The sequence below is a fragment of the Anopheles arabiensis genome, chromosome 2, assembly GCF_016920715.1.
Source record: "Anopheles arabiensis isolate DONGOLA chromosome 2, AaraD3, whole genome shotgun sequence".
Taxonomy (NCBI): domain Eukaryota; kingdom Metazoa; phylum Arthropoda; class Insecta; order Diptera; family Culicidae; genus Anopheles; species Anopheles arabiensis.
In genome coordinates this window covers 79,280,382-79,299,397 of record NC_053517.1, presented here as the reverse complement: position 1 = coordinate 79,299,397, position 19,016 = coordinate 79,280,382, and the positions used below count along the sequence as shown (strand labels likewise).

Here is a 19,016-nt window from a genome sequence, read left to right as displayed (position 1 = left end):
CATGAAAGCCACCGGCAAAGCAGCGTCCCTGATCCGAGTACCGCTTGGATACATGAAATGTTCAAGCAGCAGCAGAGCATCCTACACCAACAGCAGGAAGCATTTATGAAGCAGCAGGAAAGTTTTTTAACCCGGATGATGTCGTCGATGAACGTGCGTGAGCCGAACGGGCCGGAGTTTTTGTCGAATCATTGGCGAAACAAATGACGGAGTTTCGGTACGATCCTGAGGAAAATGTTACCTTTGCTGCGTGGTATAGGCGGTTCGAGGGGCTTTTTGAGAAGGATGCTGCTAAATTGCCAGATGATACCAAGGTGCGATTGTTGTTGCGGAAACTTGGAGTGGCAGAACATGAGCGATACAACAGTTATATATTGCCGCAGAAAGCAAGTGATTTTTGTTTCGAGGAAACAGTAGTGAAACTGCGCGCGCTGTTTGGATCAAAAGAATCGTGCGTCAGCAAGTGATATAAGTGCTATCAAATGCAAAAAACGAGCTCTGAGGATTACGTTACGTTTTCGTGCCGGATAAATAAGGCTACCGAAGAAGCGGAACTAGCCGGGCTCAGCATAGAGACACAGAAGTGTTTGATTTTCGTGTGTGGCCTGAAAGATGAGCAGGATGCCGATGTGCGCATGAAATTGCTGAGCCGTATGGAAGAAAAGAAGGATATTACTCTGGCACAACTAGCGGAGCTGTGTGAAAAACTAACGAACCTCAAAAGAGATACAACCTTGCTTGCGGGTGAAAGTAAAGTCCAAATGATTGGCCAAGAAAAGTGTCGAAGCACTAAGGGAAAGTGGCAAGGTAGTCGGAAGCTACACCAATGTCCGGAAAAGCAGAGTAGAGTGCAATGTTTTTTATGCGGCGAAGGCCACTGGGCTAGAAAATGCACATTTAAGCATCATAAATGCAGCAAGTGTTTTAAGTTTGGACATAAGGAAGGATTTTGCAATGCAGCGTCTCGGTGGACGAACAGAATGAGGCAAAATCGCAATGTAAGAAGCGTGACGGTTAATACGGTCAGGAGTGGACGTGGATGCGTCAGAGTTGTCATCAATGGCACACCGTTGGAAATGATGCTTGATACAGGCGCTGATATAACGATTATTTCGCGTAGACTGTGGCATCATGTTGGAAAACCTGTATTGAAACCATCAATGGTTAAAGCGAGAACTGCATCTGGTGAATTGTTGCACATCTTAGGCGAATTTGCTGGTTCCATGATCGTAGCGGAACAATGCATGAGTTGCGTGATTCGAGTAACTACGGCGGATTTGGCACTTTTTGGGAAAGATGCTATGGATATATTCAACCTTTGGGATGTGCCGCTGACGTCAGTTTGTAATCGCGTTGGTTTGGATGAACCGTGCAGTGCAATATTACAGAAGGAGTTCCCAAAACTTTTTTCCGGCAAGCTAGGTTGCTGCACTAAGGCGAAAATTCAGTTGGAGCTGAAAGAAGGTGCAACGCCTGTTTTTCGTCCGAAGCGGCCTGTAGCCTATGCGATGTTTCAAGCGGTGGACAAGGAGCTTGAACGGCTGGAAAACGATGGAATAATTTCCAAAGTGGATTATTCAGAATGGGCGACGCCAATTGTTGTTGTGCGTAAGTCAAACGGAACTATACGAGTGTGCGGAGACTACTCGACGGGCTTGAACGACATGCTGCAACCTCACCAATACCCGCTTCCTCTTCCTCAAGACATATTTGCAAGTCTAGCCACCTGTACGGTTTTTAGCCAGATAGACCTTTCGGATGCTTTCCTTCAAGTAGAGGTCGAGGAACTTTGCCGGAAACTGCTAACTGTTAATACACATAGAGGTTTGTACGCGTACAACAGATTACCCCCAGGGGTGAAAACAGCACCGGGTGCTTTTCAGCAGCTGATGGAGGTTATGCTGGCAGGTCTGGGTGGCGTTGCTGTTTATTTGGACGACATTGTGGTTGGTGGACCAAATGAAGAAGCCCATATGAAAAATCTTCGAGCTGTGCTTAAAAGAATTGAGGAATATGGCTTCACCATACGATTGGATAAATGTTCGTTCCAAAAGAAGCAGATAAAGTACTTGGGCCATTTGTTAGATTCGAAGGGACTTCGACCAGACCCTGCTAGGATTGAAGCTATCCTCAACTTGCAAGTTCCTACTGATGTAACAGGAGTGAGATCGTTCCTTGGAGCAGTGAACTATTACGGCAAGTTTGTAAGAAACATCAGTATGCTACGTCATCCGCTGGATAGTCTTCTTAAGGAAGGAGCGAGTTTTACGTGGACAAAACAATGTCAAGATGCTTTTGATCAGTTCAAGGCAATTCTTTCATCAGACCTGCTCCTGACTCACTACGATCCGCGTCAAGAGATAATAGTTGCGGCGGATGCCTCTTCCTTCGCATTAGGAGCGACTATTAGTCATAGGTTCAAAGACGGGTCGATCAAGGTTGTGCAGCATGCATCACGGACGTTGACCAAAACAGAACAAAAGTATAGTCAACCAGATCGAGAGGGTTTAGCTATTATATTCGCTGTGACCAAATTTCACAGGCTGGTTTATGGAAGGCATTTTCGACTACAAACGGATCATAAGCCGCTGCTGCGAATATTTGGATCCAAAACTGGTATTCCAGTGTATACTGCCAACCGGTTACAGCGTTATGCATTAACGCTGCTTCTGTATGATTTTCAATTGGAGTACGTGCCTACAGACAAGTTTGGTAATGCCGATGTGTTGTCGAGACTAATAGCTAAACATGAAAAACCTGAAGATGACTACGTGATCGCAAGCATTGAAATAGAAGAAGACTTACGATCTGTTGTGAACAGTGTGAGTAAAGCCCTACCGTTGAAGTTCAGTGATGTTGAACGCGAAACGAAAAATGATGCTCAATTGCGGAAGGTGTATGAATTCACTAGAAATGGATGGCCACATGCAGCAGTGAGAGACAGGACTTTGAGCAATTTCCACAGTAGGCGTGAGTCCTTATCTACATTTGGTGATTGTCTCCTTTTTGGAGAAAGGTTGATAATACCATCGTCGCAGCGATACAAATGTTTGCAGCAGCTACACCTAGGCCATCCAGGGATAGAACGGATGAAGGCCCTGGCTCGAAGCTATGTGTACTGGCCTGGCCTTGATTCGGAGATTGAGAGCCTTGTTAAATCGTGTCGACAGTGTGCAATGGCAGCCAAATCACCTGTATCCAGTTTACCAATCTGTTGGATGAAAGCGAATGCGCCGTGGCAGCGAGTGCATGTGGACTATGCTGGTCCTATCGAGGGTGATTATTTTCTGCTAGCGATCGACTCTTTTTCAAAGCGGCCGGAAATCATCCCTACTAAGACAATATCATCAACAGCCACCATTCGCATTCTTCGCAATATATTTGCACGTTTCGGTATGCCAACTGTCCTCGTGAGCGATAATGGAACTCAATTCACAAGCGCAGACTTTGCAGAGTTCTGTAACACAAATGGTGTTGAGCATATCCGTACGGCACCCTTTCATCCGCAGTCGAACGGACAGGCGGAAAGGTTCGTCGACACCTTCAAAAGGGCGCTTAAGAAGATAAGAGAAGGGGGAAGTAGCGTATCAGAAGCATTAGATACCTTTCTATTGACATACAGGAGTACGCCGAGCAAACTGTTGGAGCAGAAATCGCCTGCTGAATTGATGTTCAGCCGAAAGATAAGAACTTGCTTGGAACTGCTACGTCCACCACAAAGATTAGATCCTGTATCAGAAGGTAATCCGACAAAATTTAAGATGAACGACCTGGTGTATGCAAAGCAATATCGTCGGAATAGCTGGAGATGGGTTCCAGGTATGATCAGCGGACGCATCGGTAGAGTGATGTATGAAGTAACTATTGAGCAAAACAGGAAGATACGTTCACACGTTAACCAGTTGCAGAAACGAGTTGATAGAAATAACACCAGTAAGGTCGCAGCCCAGCTGGATAACACTTCAAATACGTCGTTGCCTTTGAATGTGTTGTTAGATGCATGGAACATGGTTGAGGAAGTCCACTATCCAGACGCTTATCAAACTACTAGTCAACATGTGGCAGAAACTGCAAAAGATTGTACGTCTTCTTCATCGTCATCGTGCCCAACGTCATCATCATCATCATCATCATCATCGTCCCCATCTTCATCGTCATCGTCATCACCATCGTCATCGTGCCCAGCTTCACCGTCATCGTCATCGTCTCCAGCCCCATCGTCATCGTCTCCAGCCCCATCGTCATCGTCCCCAACTTCATCGTCATCATCATTGCAGCGGTCTGCAAAAGCGTTCTTGTCACCGACCTCGCCAGGGTTTGAAACGGCTGACAGTGGCACGCCTTCGCCTGTACAACCTCTACGTCGATCTTCGCGGGTTCGAAGATCACCTCAGTGGATGGCAGCGTACAAGCGAATCTAAAGAAGGGGGGATGTTGGGAGCCTGTGTTTACCACGAAATATGTGCCTCTCATAGGTGACAGTTGCTGGTCACCTTGATGACGTGTGCACCGGGATGCTGGAGAGCGAACGGGAGAAAGGCTCTCTCCTGTACCGACCGTCGACGAGACAGTATCGCTTCCTTACCGTTTTAATATATCGTGTTGTTATTTATATTATACTAATATTTTAATGTGTTACTTTTAGAAATATACGTTAACCAAAGAACACAAAACTTCTTGACTGCCCAAACGATAACGAGAGCTTCTTTGTCGATAACCGGATAGCGTTGTTCCGTCGCCGACATTGTACAGCTTGCATAAGCTATGGGTATTGTATTTTTGATGCAGTACAAATGTTACACGCGTTTTCTTTATTCAGTTCCTTGTATGCATGACATTTCATTCGCTCCCTTCCTGTTTCGAGCAGTGCTGCTCGTTCGAGCAGTCGCAGAGCTGCCAACATGCCATAGCTGTCAATGTTGTATATAACAGCTCTTCCCCCGGAAATAAAGCACCTACTTCCGCTCTGCTACAGATCTCGAATTTTATTCTGAATTTCACTCCTCTCAGGGTCATCCGATGGAATCATAAGATCCAATCTTGAACGAATCTGTCGACCAAACACCATCATTGAAGGAGAGAAACCAGTGGCAGGATGAATCATTTTGCGATAGTTTAAAAGGATATTGCATATTTCACTATGGACTTGAGAACGATCGCAATTTAAAGATTTTAATTTGGACTTCATTGTTTGTACGAACCGTTCAGCTTGTCCATTAGTGGCCGGATGGTATGGAGCAATAAGCTTATGTACTATTCCATTTAGTTTTAAAAATTTTGTAAAATCAGCTGAAGTGAATTGGGGCCCATTGTCACTAACAAACACAGATGGGATTCCAAAAGTACTGAAAAACTCCCTGCACACTCGTATTGTTGTATCAGTAGTTGTGTTGTTTACTACATAAACCGAAGGCCACTTAGAATAGGCATCGATTAAAATCAGATAGTAATATCCCATAAACGGTCCTGCGTAATCTGCGTGAACTCTTTGAAATGGTTCATTTGGAGTATTCCAACAGTGGAATGATGTTTTAGGAGGATTAGCTTTCGACACTTGGCAGGATTGACAATCCTTAACCACATTTTCGATGTCTTTATCAATGCCCTCCCACCAACAATAGCTCCTGGCTAGAGACTTAATTCTGCAAATCCCGAAATGTGTCGAGTGAAGTTCTTTTAAAACATTTTTACGTAGAGCAGGAGGTACATAAACACGAGTACCGCGGAGTAAGCAATCCTTCTGTAAACTAAATTCATTCTGATCTATGCCAAATCGGAATTTAGCATCAATGCTCTTTCCCATTCTTAAGGCTCGAAGCAATTCACGGACAGTATCGTCTGCAATTGTAGCTGAACTTAACTCATCAACAGTGAGGGGTAATGTTTCGATGGCATTGACTTCAATAAAATCAGGTTCTTCTATTTCATTCATGGGATCAGTCGTGCATGTCGGTAACCGAGACATGGCGTCGGCATTGCAGTGTTCTGATGAACGACGATGTCGCACGATGTAATCATAACCTTGAAGAAATGCTGCATAATGCTGCATACGTATAGTTGACATAGTAGGAAGTCCCTTAGTTTCCGAGAATATTTGACTGATCGGTTTGTTATCGGTTATTAAAATAAATCTACGACCATAAAGGTATTGATGAAATTTTCGAATACCAAAAATGATCGAGTACGCTTCTTTATCGATTTGCGAATACTTTTGTTGTGTTCTATTGAGAGTTTGGGACGCGTATTGAATTGGCCGTTCCGTACCATCTGGGTATTGATGACTAAGGACCGCTCCCACTCCGTAAGGCGAAGCGTCCGTTGCTAAAGTCACTGGTAGTGAAGGATCATAATGAACGAGAAATCGATCAGATTGCATTTCTTTTTTAACGGCTTTAAATGAACTTTCGCATTCCTTTGTCCATTGGAATGGAACATCTTCTTTTAATAAGTTATTAAGTGGGTATAAAGTCGTGCTAAGATTTGGAAAGAATCTTCCATAATAGTTTATCAAACCTACGTATGATCGTACTTGATCCCTGTTCTTAGGAATGGGCATATTCTGAATAGCGTCTATTTTATTACGAACTTTGTGAATGCCATCTTTATCAACCATATAGCCGCAATACTCGATTTGCTTGGCGAAAAAATCGCATTTATCCCTATTCACTCGCAAATTGTACTTGTCCAACCTTTGCAATACCGATTCCAACCTCTGTAAGTGGGTTTCACTATCTGGCCCAGTAACACGGATATCATCTATAAAAACTGTCACTCCTTCTATTCCTTGTAACACCTCCTCCATCAGACGCTGGAAAATAGCTGGGGCAGACGCAACACCATACATGAGCCTTGATGGCTGGAACAATCCTCTATGTTTACTAAGGGTGAGAAATTTTCTATCCTCTGGTCGTACTTCAAGTTGTAAGTATGCTTGGGATAGATCTATTTTAGAGAATGTCTTACCCCCAGCGATAGTCACAAAAAGTTCCTCAATTGTAGGGAGAGGGTGCTCATCCACCATTAAATTTGGGTTTAAGGTGATTTTATAGTCTCCGCATAACCGTACCTTACCACCAGCTTTTTTTACCACAACGACAGGAGTCGCCCACTCAGAATGGTCTACGCGCTCCCATACACCATCATTTACAAATTGATTAATTTCTTTATCAACTGCATCACGAAGCGCAAACGGCACCTGTCTTGCTTTAATATACACAGGTTTTGTATGTTCCCGTACTGTTAGTGAAGCTTGAATTCCTTTTACTTTTCCAATTTCCTTACTGAATACTGATGGATATTTCTGAAGTAAGGCATTTAATGCACTGTACTTGCATTCATCATCCCTATCGCAGTATGAAACAGTGTGTGTGCCAGATTTGAAAATGCGATTAAAATCTAAATTTAATGCACGTAACCAATCACGTCCCAGCAAGGGGTGTTTGTTGGACTTCGTTACATACAGTGGCAATACGAGTTTTCTTCCCTCTACCACTACTGTGACCAATAATTTTCCCAACACATTTATGTCATTGTCCGAATAGCTTACTAGTCTTAAGTCCGTTTGCAAAATTTCTATGTCTTTGAGATGTTTTTGTTTGTCCTTTATGTTTATCAATGATACCGGCGATCCAGTGTCGACCTCGAATGTTAGTACACCTTGACCGACCCTCAGATTCAACAAAAACTTACCAGCATGATTCTGGACCGTGCTCACATGAAGAACATCCTTTGGGTCGTTTTCCTCCAAATAATGTGTGTTCTCCTGACGCCTGTTGTTGTGGCGAGACAAACACACTTTTTGTAGATGTCCTCTTTTCCCACAAGCGCTGCAAACCGTTTGCTTGTGCTGGCATCTATTAGCCATGTGATTTGTATCGCCGCATCTGTAGCACTTTCGCTGTTGACCGTTGTTTGTCGATGATATTTTCTTTGTATTGGCCGTAACTTGTTGCACTTCACATCTCGGGCTGGTTCCATGCATTTCCTCGGTCCCACGCAATGACATTTCCATTCCAAACGCAATGTCCTTGGCTTTGGATAGTGTAAGATCGCGTACTTCCAGCAATCGTGACTGTATTCCACGATTCCGAATGCCAAAGACAAATTGATTTCTCAGCGCTTTGTCTAAGTACGAATCAAAATTGCAGCTTTTAGCCAGCTTCTCTAACTCCATTAAGTATTCGCTCAATGATTCGTTCTCCAATTGCTTACGGCTAGTAAACTTGAAGTTTTCTAGGATTTCTAGCGGTGCAGGGTTGAAGTGATTTCTCAGGAGTGCAACGATTTCGTCGAATGACTTCGTGTAGGGATCGGCGTTTTGCAGCTTGTTGCATAATACGTCGTACGTAGGGCCGCCCATGTAATGTAGAAGGTAGTCCTTTTTATCGCCATCTCCAATTTGGTTGATTCTAAACCAAATTTTTAGCCGTTCCATCCATCTATCGAACGATGATAACACGGGGTTGAAAGGCTCGAAAACACACATATTAGCCATTTTTGCGTTGGTACCGGAAGAAGAAGAAGCAGTAGGTGTGGAAGATCCAGCGCTCGCCACGGTTTGTGGTTGCATCGATATACAAGCAGTAGCAGTCACAGCAACAGTAAGAGTAGTAGGAGCAGCAGTAGTATCTCCGGTAGTAGCAAAAAAATGGTAGCAGCTCGTCCCGTAATCAATCCAGCTGACGCTCCGGCAGCAGTAGCAACGCCAGACGTAGTACCGCCAACAGCATCAAAATTCACCGTATTCGTAGCACCGATAGAAGTAATAACGGTAAATGCTCCTTCTCACCAACGTAGGGAACTGTTTAAGTAACTGAAAACGTATAATTCCCTTTTCTCGTCGCCAAATTATTGTATTTTTGATGCAGTACAAATGTTACACGCGTTTTCTTTATTCAGTTCCTTGTATGCATGACATTTCATTCGCTCCCTTCCTGTTTCGAGCAGTGCTGCTCGTTCGAGCAGTCGCAGAGCTGCCAACATGCCATAGCTGTCAATGTTGTATATAACAATGGGTCTTTCTACCCCGTTACTGAGTCGATGGGAGAGCACTGCTCCGAGACCCGTCTTGCTTGCGTCAGTAGCTAATATCAATGGTAGTGTTGGGTCATACTGAGTAAGGACTTGTGGTGAAATTAAAATGTTTTTGATATCGCGGTAGGCTTCTTCGGCTTCAGCCGTCCACTCAAAACGATCTGCTGATAATATCTCACGCAATACCTTTGCTCTTGTTGCCAAATCTGGTATGAACGCTGAATAGTATGTGGCTTTACCCAAAAATAGCTGTAATTGTTCGGGATAAGACGGTCTTGGTGCGTCTCGGATCGCTTCAATGTGTTTCGTCGACTTGTGAAGACCTTCGCGATCGATTCGGTGACCTAAGCACTCGAGTGATGGTGTGGCAAAGACACATTTAGATCGGTTAAGTTTCAGACCACTTTCCTTGATTCTGCCTAGGATACTTGTTAAGGCTTGTAAAAGCTCTTCAAAATCTTTCGCGAAAACGATAATGTCGTCATAGAAGCTAACGACATTTGTAAGGCCTAAGAGAACTTCTTCCATTCGACGTTGCCAGATTGCGGGTATGTTGGCGGCACCGTATACTGCTCTGGTTGGTCGTATGAGCCCATGAGTTGTGGTGTTAAGGGTTAGGACATGACGAAACTGTTCGTCTATGGGAAGATGCGTATATGCGTCGGTAACATCCAAATGGCAAAATAGAGTAGCACCTTTCATTCGGTTGAAAATACTCTCAATTCGAGGAATAGGATGTTCGTCTATTATCATTAAAGGGTTTACGGTAGGTTTGTAATTACCTGTTATCCTCAGCTTACCGTTTTTCTTAACGACCACGTGTGTAGGAGATGCCCGCTCCGAATATTTGACCTTTTCGTAAAAACCGGAATTTATTTTACTGTCGATTTCTCTGGCATACCTTTCTCGCAGCGCGATGGGAACGTCGCGTGCTCTAGCAAACACTGGTGTTGCATATTCTTTCAAGTGTACTTTTGCCGGGGGACCTGTCAGTTTACCCGGAGACTCACTGAAAACATCAGCATAGCCGTCTAATAATCTTGTTAGCTGCGTTTCTGAAATTTGGAGATAACGTGCTATTTGACACTGTATGGATGGATGTACGCGAGGAGAACATACGATTTAAATCGATCTGATCTGCAAAGTGAGAGATCCATTCGCCGTCCCAGGAGTGAATCGTGTGCTCCGGACACTACATAGAGTTGCTCCTTTCGCGTTGTGGCTGCAATCGTCACATTGACATTCATCCTACCAATACAGCTGATGCGATGCCCGGTATAACTAGAAAATTGTCTGTCGCTTGTCTGCAAGGTGAAATGTGGTTTAATTGATTTGAGGGTTGCTTCTGATACGATTGCGCAAGGTGCACCGGTATCAAGCTCCATCTTCAGCGATTTACCATCGATCTTAACATCAACCATTTTTTCTCACTCGACGGTATGTTATTGTTGTGGGCAGCCGTGCCGACCCCTGGACTTGCCGTGGCAGTTGCGCTGCCACCGGTCAACGTCCAGGAGGACGACAGTGTACACGGCAGAGAGTGTGTTAGCGAGCCGATCGAGCAGGAGCTCTCGGCAGGGGCGCTCGGTGCGGCTGGTGCGCGGCCACCGTACAGTATACGTTTTATTGTGATTGTTTCATTTATGTTTTATTTATTATGTACGTTGTATTCATCAAATTGTTACTGAGGTGTGGGATAGCGAATCGATGCCTTGTGATTGGAATCTCGGCATCATCTACCCCATATACAAGAAGGGAGATAGGTTGGACTGCAACAACTACAGGGGTATTACGGTGTTGAATACCGCCTATAAAATATTCTCGCTGATCCTTCAGGATCGTCTTGTCCCGCACGTCGAAGAGATAGTTGGAAACTATCAAAGAGGATTCCGAAACGGAAAATCAACCACTGATCAGATCTTCACCATGCGGCAGATCTTGGAGAAGATGGCTGAATACAAAAACGACACATACCATCTCTTCATAGACTTCAAAGCCGCATACGATAGCATAGCCAGGGTAAAACTGTACGACGCTATGAGCTCTTTTGGAATCCCGGCCAAACTGATAAGGCTAGTTAGAATGACTATGACCAACGTCACATGCCAGGTGAGGGTGGATGGAAAACTCTCAGGACCTTTTGCTACCACCAAGGGTCTGCGCCAGGGGGACGGGCTTGCCTGTCTCCTATTCAACTTGGCGCTAGAGAGGGCCATCCGCGACTCGAGGGTGGAGACTACGGGAACCATCTTCTATAAGTCAACCCAGATCCTGGCATACGCTGATGATATAGACATCATTGGTCTGCGGCTCTCCTATGTAGCAGAAGCCTACCAAGGGATCGAGCAGGCGGCAGAGAACCTCGGATTGCAGATAAACGAGGCAAAGACCAAACTGATGGTGGCAACATCAGCGGGCCCGCCAACAAATAATCAGAATCTACGTAGGCGTGACGTGCAGATAGGTGAACGCACTTTTGAAGTCGTCCCACAATTCACCTATCTGGGATCAAAGGTCAGCAACGACAATAGCACGGAAGCTGAGTTGCGCGCAAGGATGCTGGCTGCCAACCGGTCATTCTACAGCCTGAAAAAGCAGTTCACCTCAAAGAACCTGTCGCGACGGACGAAGCTGGGACTATATAGTACCTATATAGTACCAGTGCTCACATACGCCTCTGAGACATGGACACTGTCCAAATCTGACGAAACCCTCTTAGCCGCGTTCGAGAGGAAGATGCTCAGAAGGATACTTGGCCCCGTATGTGTGGAAGGACAATGGAGGAGCCGCTATAATGACGAGCTATACGAGATGTACGGCGACCTCACTGTCGTACAGCGTATAAAGCTCGCCAGGCTCCGGTGGGCTGGCCATGTTATACGCATGGAAACGGACGACCCAGCCCGTAAAGTCTTTTTAGGCCGTCCACAAGGACAGAGGAGGCGTGGTAGGCCCAAATTGAGGTGGCAAGATGGCGTGGAGGCGTCCGCCATTAAGGCCGGGATAACGGACTGGCAGACGAAGGCGCGAGACCGTGAGCGGTTTCGGACACTCCTGAGGCAGGCCAAGACCGCAAAGCGGTTGTAGCGCCGGATAAGTAAGTAAGTAAGTACGTTGTATAAGTGTCTAAATAAATACAAGTGTTAGAACATAAAAGTTATGAATACGGTTAAGCCGTTGCACTTGATCAATACTACCGGAGGGCGAAGAGATATCTTGTTGTGAAATGTGATGGTTGGACTTACCCGATTTGCAGACCTTAGCAATATGACCTTTCTTATGGCAATTGTTACATTTGGCGCTACGGAAACGACACTCGCTTCGGAGGTGTGGACCTCCACAGCCATTACAAGCTACTGGCTGGTTACCGTGTGTATTGTTGAATGCGGTGTTCTCTGGCGAGTTTGCATGCTGCTTGTTTGTCGTGTTTCGACGCGTGTATGGCTTTTATACATTTGGCTTTTCGTAGCCTAGCTTGTGTTGTGGGCAGCCGTGCCGACCCTGGACTTGCCGTGGCAGTTGCGCTGCCACCGGTCAACGTCCAGGGGACGACAGTGTGTCACGCACACTGTCGCACACACTAAGCAGCGCAAGGCTTAGTGTGTGCCGAGCGCACAGTTAGAGTGTGTTTGCGAGCCGAACGAGCAGGAGCTCTCGGCAGGGGCGCTCGGTGCGGCTGGTGCGCGGCCACCGCACTTGTTATTTTAAAGTGTATTGTGTATCTTATTTATTTTGTATGTTGTATGAGTGTAATAAAATATTTAAGTACAAAAGCTCAAAACACAAAAGCTTGTTAGTAGATTCAGAAGCTGGTTGCGACGTGTTAATGTCTCGAGCAATATTGCGAGTTGCTTCTAACGCGAGGGCTACATCGAGAGCGTCTTGAAATGTGGATGAATTCTTTGCAACTATCTCGTCACAGATGTCGCGCACTGTCAATCCATGTAACATTTGCTCGATGAGCTTTTTAGACAAAAAATTGTCGTATTAGCAATTTGCTGAACCTTGCTTTAACCGGAGTACGTACTGTGCAATCGATTCGTCTCGTTGTTGCACGATGGTTCGAAATTTAATACTTTCTACGAATTTATTCTTTTTCTGGTCCCAATGAACTACTAGAATTTCCCGCATTTCTGAATATGGCACTTCTTTTGGTTGTTTTGGTGCGACTAAAAATTTTAGCGACGTGTTTAGCTCGGCTCCCATATGCACACGAGCATAATCCGCATACTGTATTTCCGGGATTTTACTTAGCTGAAGCGCCCACTCAAAGCGGTTAAAATAATCAGCGACCGATGTTCCCTCGTTGGCTGAGATGTTCCCATGAGGCGAAGAAATCTTGGCCATAGGTGTGTTAAAATAAAGGAACCCCGTGGCAAATTACCTGTCTGGCAATTGATTTCGCTAATTGAGCAAACAGCTTAATTGAACATGTCCATAACGCGTGTACATAGCAACGCGGTAGTAGTAGTGGTGTGCGTGCGCGCAAGGACGTTCGCCTTTCACTGGTGTTAGTGCGCCGCTGTGCTGTCAAAACGGAATCGTTCATTTGTTGACATATCACCATAAACAAACGCCTACAGCAAACGCGTACAGCAGCCAGCGATGGACGAAAAGTGTCGATTATGTTTGGCTCGGCTGGAAAATCAACGCTCAAACGCCACCATCGAGGAGGAGGGTTTTAGAGAAAAGCTTAAAACACTGTTCAGCTTCCCGGTAGGTATCGAAAGCAGGCGTTGAAATGTGCTTCCAGCACGCCTGGCCATTTGTTTACAAAAACAACGAAATGCTATTAACGATTCCCTTCCGTTTTCAGATCACCTCAATCGAAGCATTCCCATCGACGGTGTGCGTGCAGTGTGAGGCAAGGGTGTCCGATTTCCACACCTACCATGAGCAGGTGAAAAGCAACCAGGATCAGCTGTGGTCGACCCAGCATCAGAAGTATTTCGAAGAGGTCAAGGTAGAGCCCGCCCCGGATGCCGACTATGACGTGTTTGAGCTGCCGTTCGTAGAAGTGGAACCGGTTGAAGGTGCGCCGAAGGAGAGCTGTAAAAATGACGAGCAGCTGGACGTGCTGGCCATAGACAGTGATCTCGACGATGGGATGAAGCTGGAGGACGAGTACAATCCTCCGAGCAGCAGCGCTGCCAGCAACAATAATTCAGACGACAGTGAGTACGAGGTGAAACCCCGGAGGTCGAAACGCGTGACGGACACGGCAGACCGCACGAGAACGACACGGCGCGGACGGTCCCCGAAAAGTGAGGCAGGCACGAGGTCGCCCGGTGAGCAGAAGAAAAAATCTCCCATCGTGGTGCGGCGGGGCCAGGCGACGAACGAAACCAACCAAAAGCTGCGCGAGTTTTACGACATGAAGTGCGAGATGTGCGAGGAGCGGCTGGAATCGTTCAACGCACTGAAGAAACACTACTATCAAACGCACCGAACGCGCGGCTACATCAAGTGCTGCGGGCGCACGTTCTACAAACAGTACCGGTTACTGGAGCATCTGTCCTACCACGTCGGCTCGAGCATGGTGCGGTGCGAGGAGTGCAACAAAACGTTCAGCAGCCGAAGCTACCTGCTGGTGCACAGGAGCCGCGTCCACGGGCAGCCTGAAGATCGGCCGTACAAGTGCACCCAGTGCCATCAGTCGTACGCGTTGGAGTGCCACCTGAAGGCGCACATCGTGTCGCACGTGCGGGTCAACTGTACGATCTGCGGGAAGGAGCTGGCGAGTGCGCATTCCCTCCGCACGCACATGATCAACATGCACGGCAACAGGGAGAACCACATCTGCGACAGCTGCGGGCGCGAGTTCCGCAGCCGGCCGGCGTTCGAGCGGCACGTTAAGCAACACCTCGGGCTGGAGGTGACCAAACAGATGCAGTGCGAGGTGTGCCACAAGTGGCTCAACAGCAAGCGAGCGCTCAAGGTGCACCTACAGCTGGTGCACATGGAGGCGGGCCAAACGTTCCAGTGCGATATCTGCTCGCAGCAGTACCCGAACAGCCGGGCGCTGGCCAACCACAAGCAGTGCGTGCACGTGGAGGAGCGGTTTAAGTGTGAGGAGTGCGGCAAGCTGTTCAAGCGGCAGCTCTACCTGAAGGAGCACGTGGCCGCCCTGCACACCCGCAAACCGCTCTACTCCTGCGAGGTGTGCGGTGCTACATTCAACTCGAACGCGAACAAATACTCCCACCGCAAGAACAAACATCCGGTGGAGTGGGAAGAGCGCCGGAAACAGCAGCAGCAGCAGCAGCAGCAGCAACAGCAGCAGGAACAGGCAGTTAGTTTGTAAAATAGGCTTAGCTTAGCTTCTCTATGTAGCGCACATACTAATATTCCCAACTCCCATCATAAGTTAGGTGTCACGTATGGATTTAAGAAAGTTTAAGGTCGAATGCTATTTAACTATACAAAATCGTGATTTTCTAGTGCAATGATACACATTTGTATGCTGGTCATGTGAGTGGAATTACACCGAACAGTTCCACTTTGTGAAATGGTTTTAGACCTGTCCACAAGAACAAGAGGTCCCGACTGAGATGGTTCCACAATGGGAGTTGATTCGGAGATAATGCTTCGGTGGGAAAGATGCATCATTATTTAACAAAACTGTCAACAGATGCACAAATTAAGCAACCACAAAAAAGGATTTTCAATTACAATTGAAAAATAAAATGAAAAAATCACATAAAAACAACAATATTTTTTTTCTTCATATTTCTTTCATTTTGGATTAATTTCCATTTTATAAAAAAAATCCATTTTGCGTGCTTTTGCAAATATTCAATTTAATATCAAATAGGTCGAATTGCATTAAAATAATTTAATCTTTTCGTAATTACAAACAAAGCAAAACCTCGTACACATCTCCAAAAACAAACCATTCCCTAGACGACTCCAGTGATCACATCCGCCGCGGCAAACAATCTCTTGCCCTCCCCTTGTTTCCTCTCCTCCCTGAGCGCTTCCCACTCTGCCCGGTGCCGGGTCTTCCGGTGCGTGTAGTAGTTCGCCCTCGACTTGAACGTAGCCTCGCAAAACTCGCACGCGTACAGCGGTTTGCGCGTGTGCAGCGCCGCCACGTGCTCCGTCAGGTAAATCTTCTGCTTGAACCGCTTGCCACACTCCCCACACTCAAAGTGTTCGCCCGTGTGCACCCGTTTTTGTGGTTCTCCAGCGCCACACTGTTCGGGCTGAAGTGGCCGCACACCTCGCACCGGTAACTCTTGCCCGCCTCCACATGCATGCAGCGCACGTGCTTCTGCAGGTTGTACTTCCCGTTCAGCTGCTTGCCACAGTGCGGACAGTCTAGCTTCTCGATCGTCTCGATGCCCTGGTGCTGCTTGATGTGCCGGTCCAGCGCCAAGCTGCTGGAAAAGTTCTTCCCGCACAGATCGCACATGTAGCCCTGGCGTACCGTGCCGTGTATCAGTGCGGTATGCTGCTTCAGGTACCGGACGTTCACCGTTTTGCCGCAGATCTTGCACACCGTCGTTTCGTGCGCGGGCAGGTGCTGATTCAGCTGCCGCTGGGTGTGAAACGTTCGCTCACAGTGGTGGCAGGCGAAGGACGGTCCGTCGGCCACGTGCTGCTCGGCATTGTGGCGCATCAGGTAGCTCTTGCTTTTGAACGGCTTGTCGCAAATCCCGCACCGGATCGTGCCGCGATGTGACTGGATGTGTTCCATGACGCGAAACCGACGGTAAAGCTTTCTGCCGCAGCAGCGCAAAAATCCACGACACTGGTGCGTCACGCGATAGTGCCGCTGCAGCGTGTAGAACCGATCGAAGCTTTGTTCGGCCTGTTTCGGGCAGAGCTCGCAGCGCATCTCGAAAAACTCCATAATGATGCGATCGTTCTCGTGCAGGTCGGGCTTTTTGCTGCGACTGTTCGGGGTTTTGTCATCGGTGTGCGTTGTGCTGTTGTTGTCGTCCGAGGAAAAGTCATCATCCAGCTGTTCTTTTAGCAGCACTTCCATATCCTCTATGGGCAGCATACTGGCGGTCCCATCATCATCATCAGCGAGCTTTTCCACAGGCTTTTTTTCATTTGTTTCAGATTCTTGATCTAGGACAGGCTTTGTCAGTGAATGGCCATGTTTAACATCTTCCACTTCCCGTCCTTTTGGCTCCACAGTTGGCTCTCGTGATGAGATTACTTGAGTATGCTCTTCCTTTTCAACCGTGCCATGTGGAACATCATCCAGTTTCCTACCTTTCTCCTCCACCATTAACTCTCTTAACAAAACGTTCTGATTTGCCTCGACCTCTTCACTAAAGGCGTTAAAGTTTCGCACCGTCAACTCACATTTGAAACAAACATTTACCAGCAAAACGGATTCGGTAACGGCAACCTAAAACAATACAGCACAGAGAAATCAGCACCAATGAAGCAGGTGAGAAAAATGCACACATACCGGGAAGGTGAACACACGGCTCAGCATGGCGCCAAATTCGTGGTCGGTGATGGACGCTCCCTATCTGGCACCTATTTTCTTTAAACATAAACGACATTTTTCCCACATTGTGTGCCGCTTTGCCGATTAGAAAAAATCGGCGCTAGTCCACTACAGGCAGCAAGCGTATATTTGTTTGTTTATTTGTGTCATTTCTTTCGACTGACGTTCGCCTGCAGCGCTGCATTGAAACGTTTCACGTAAACCCTTGAAGTGGTTGAAAAGTTTCACCAAGGATTCTCAAATTTTAAAATGCTGCTTTTGCAAATTGGAGGTCGAATTACGAAAATTAATTTAAATCCGCTTGCAAATCGAGAATGACTTAATAGTGCCTTAAATTTGGAAAAAAAACTGTGAACCCGTTGATTGTTCGTCTGCACGTGATTGTTAGAACTTTTGTACTTTATTTAATCACTTATTAAACATACAAAATAAATAGAACATATACAGTGGAGCGCCGTTTATCCGGGCTTCTCGGGACCCCAAATAGCCAGCTCGTACTTTATAGCTGAATTAGGGCTGTTTAACGAAAAATCGTTCCGATGTTGTACTTTGTGGCTGATTAAGAAATAGACGATACTTTGCGGAACTATGGAGCTTTTTAACAGGCACATGGTACTCTTTGGAACTTTGCGGCTGATTAGCACTATGTGTAGGGTTCATGATGGAACTTGAAGGCTTGTTAAGAAAGAGTACTGAACTTGGTGGAACTTTATAGCTTTTTAATGCATGACATCGGTACAAGGCGGCTCTTGTCAAAGTGTCAAAGACGGACGCCGGCAATAATCTCATTGCTGCTGCACAAGTTAGATTCGTTAATTGAAGAATGAATATTGAGTGAAGTGATTGTGAATTATCAGTAAATTGTGTAAAATTTTGTGTAATTCATCAATACAAAGGATTTAAAAATATACATATGTGTTTAAACGAAACAAATCTTGTTGTTTATTTCATCGATGACGCTTGCTTGAAAATAAAACACAAAGAAAAATAATCCCTGGCATCGTGGCATAAGGAAGCTGCTTAGGCGCTGTTTGAAAGACCCACATAGAACTTTGATGCTGTTTATCTACTGCAAAAGGCGAATTAGAGCAGCGATCTTTAGCGTGCCAAAATGAGCTGCTTAAGCAATTCTGGCTATTTGGGGACTTGACCTTGCCCGGATAAGCGAATATCACGGATAATGAGTCAAATGATATATTTTATCACCAATTTTTGGTTATGTTTTGGAAATTTATCTTATTTTTTGATAAAAATAACTCAGTTTTAATTAACTTCATGTTTTTACAAAGAGAATATTTAAAATTTGCCATTAATTATAGTGTTTTTTGTTTTGACAATGTGCTCTTATAACCGCTTTTTCAAATACCCTCCTCATAACGCAATATCACTTTTGTATTGAACTGTCATTTCTCAACAGCACGGATAAACGGAAAACCGGATAAAAGGTACCCGGATAAACGGCGCTCCACTGTATGACACAAACAATGGCGGTGATGCTGCTGCTGTGCCGCTC

General features: G+C 46.0%; 1 protein-coding gene and 1 pseudogene across 1 annotated transcript; one reads left to right on the top strand and one right to left on the bottom strand.

Moving 5' to 3' along the window:
* Positions 1 to 12,751: 12,751 nt before the first annotated feature.
* LOC120897167 (transcription factor grauzone-like) lies at positions 12,752 to 15,734 on the top strand. The gene is made up of 3 exons (XM_040301830.1): positions 12,752 to 13,052; positions 13,153 to 13,749; positions 13,850 to 15,734. The coding sequence occupies exons 2-3, from the start codon at positions 13,639 to 13,641 to the stop codon at positions 15,335 to 15,337; spliced, it is 1,599 nt and encodes a 532-aa protein (XP_040157764.1). The 5' UTR covers positions 12,752 to 13,052; positions 13,153 to 13,638; the 3' UTR covers positions 15,338 to 15,734.
* A 116-nt stretch (positions 15,735 to 15,850) lies between these two features.
* LOC120898740 lies at positions 15,851 to 17,629 on the bottom strand (annotated as a pseudogene).
* Positions 17,630 to 19,016: the final 1,387 nt, after the last annotated feature.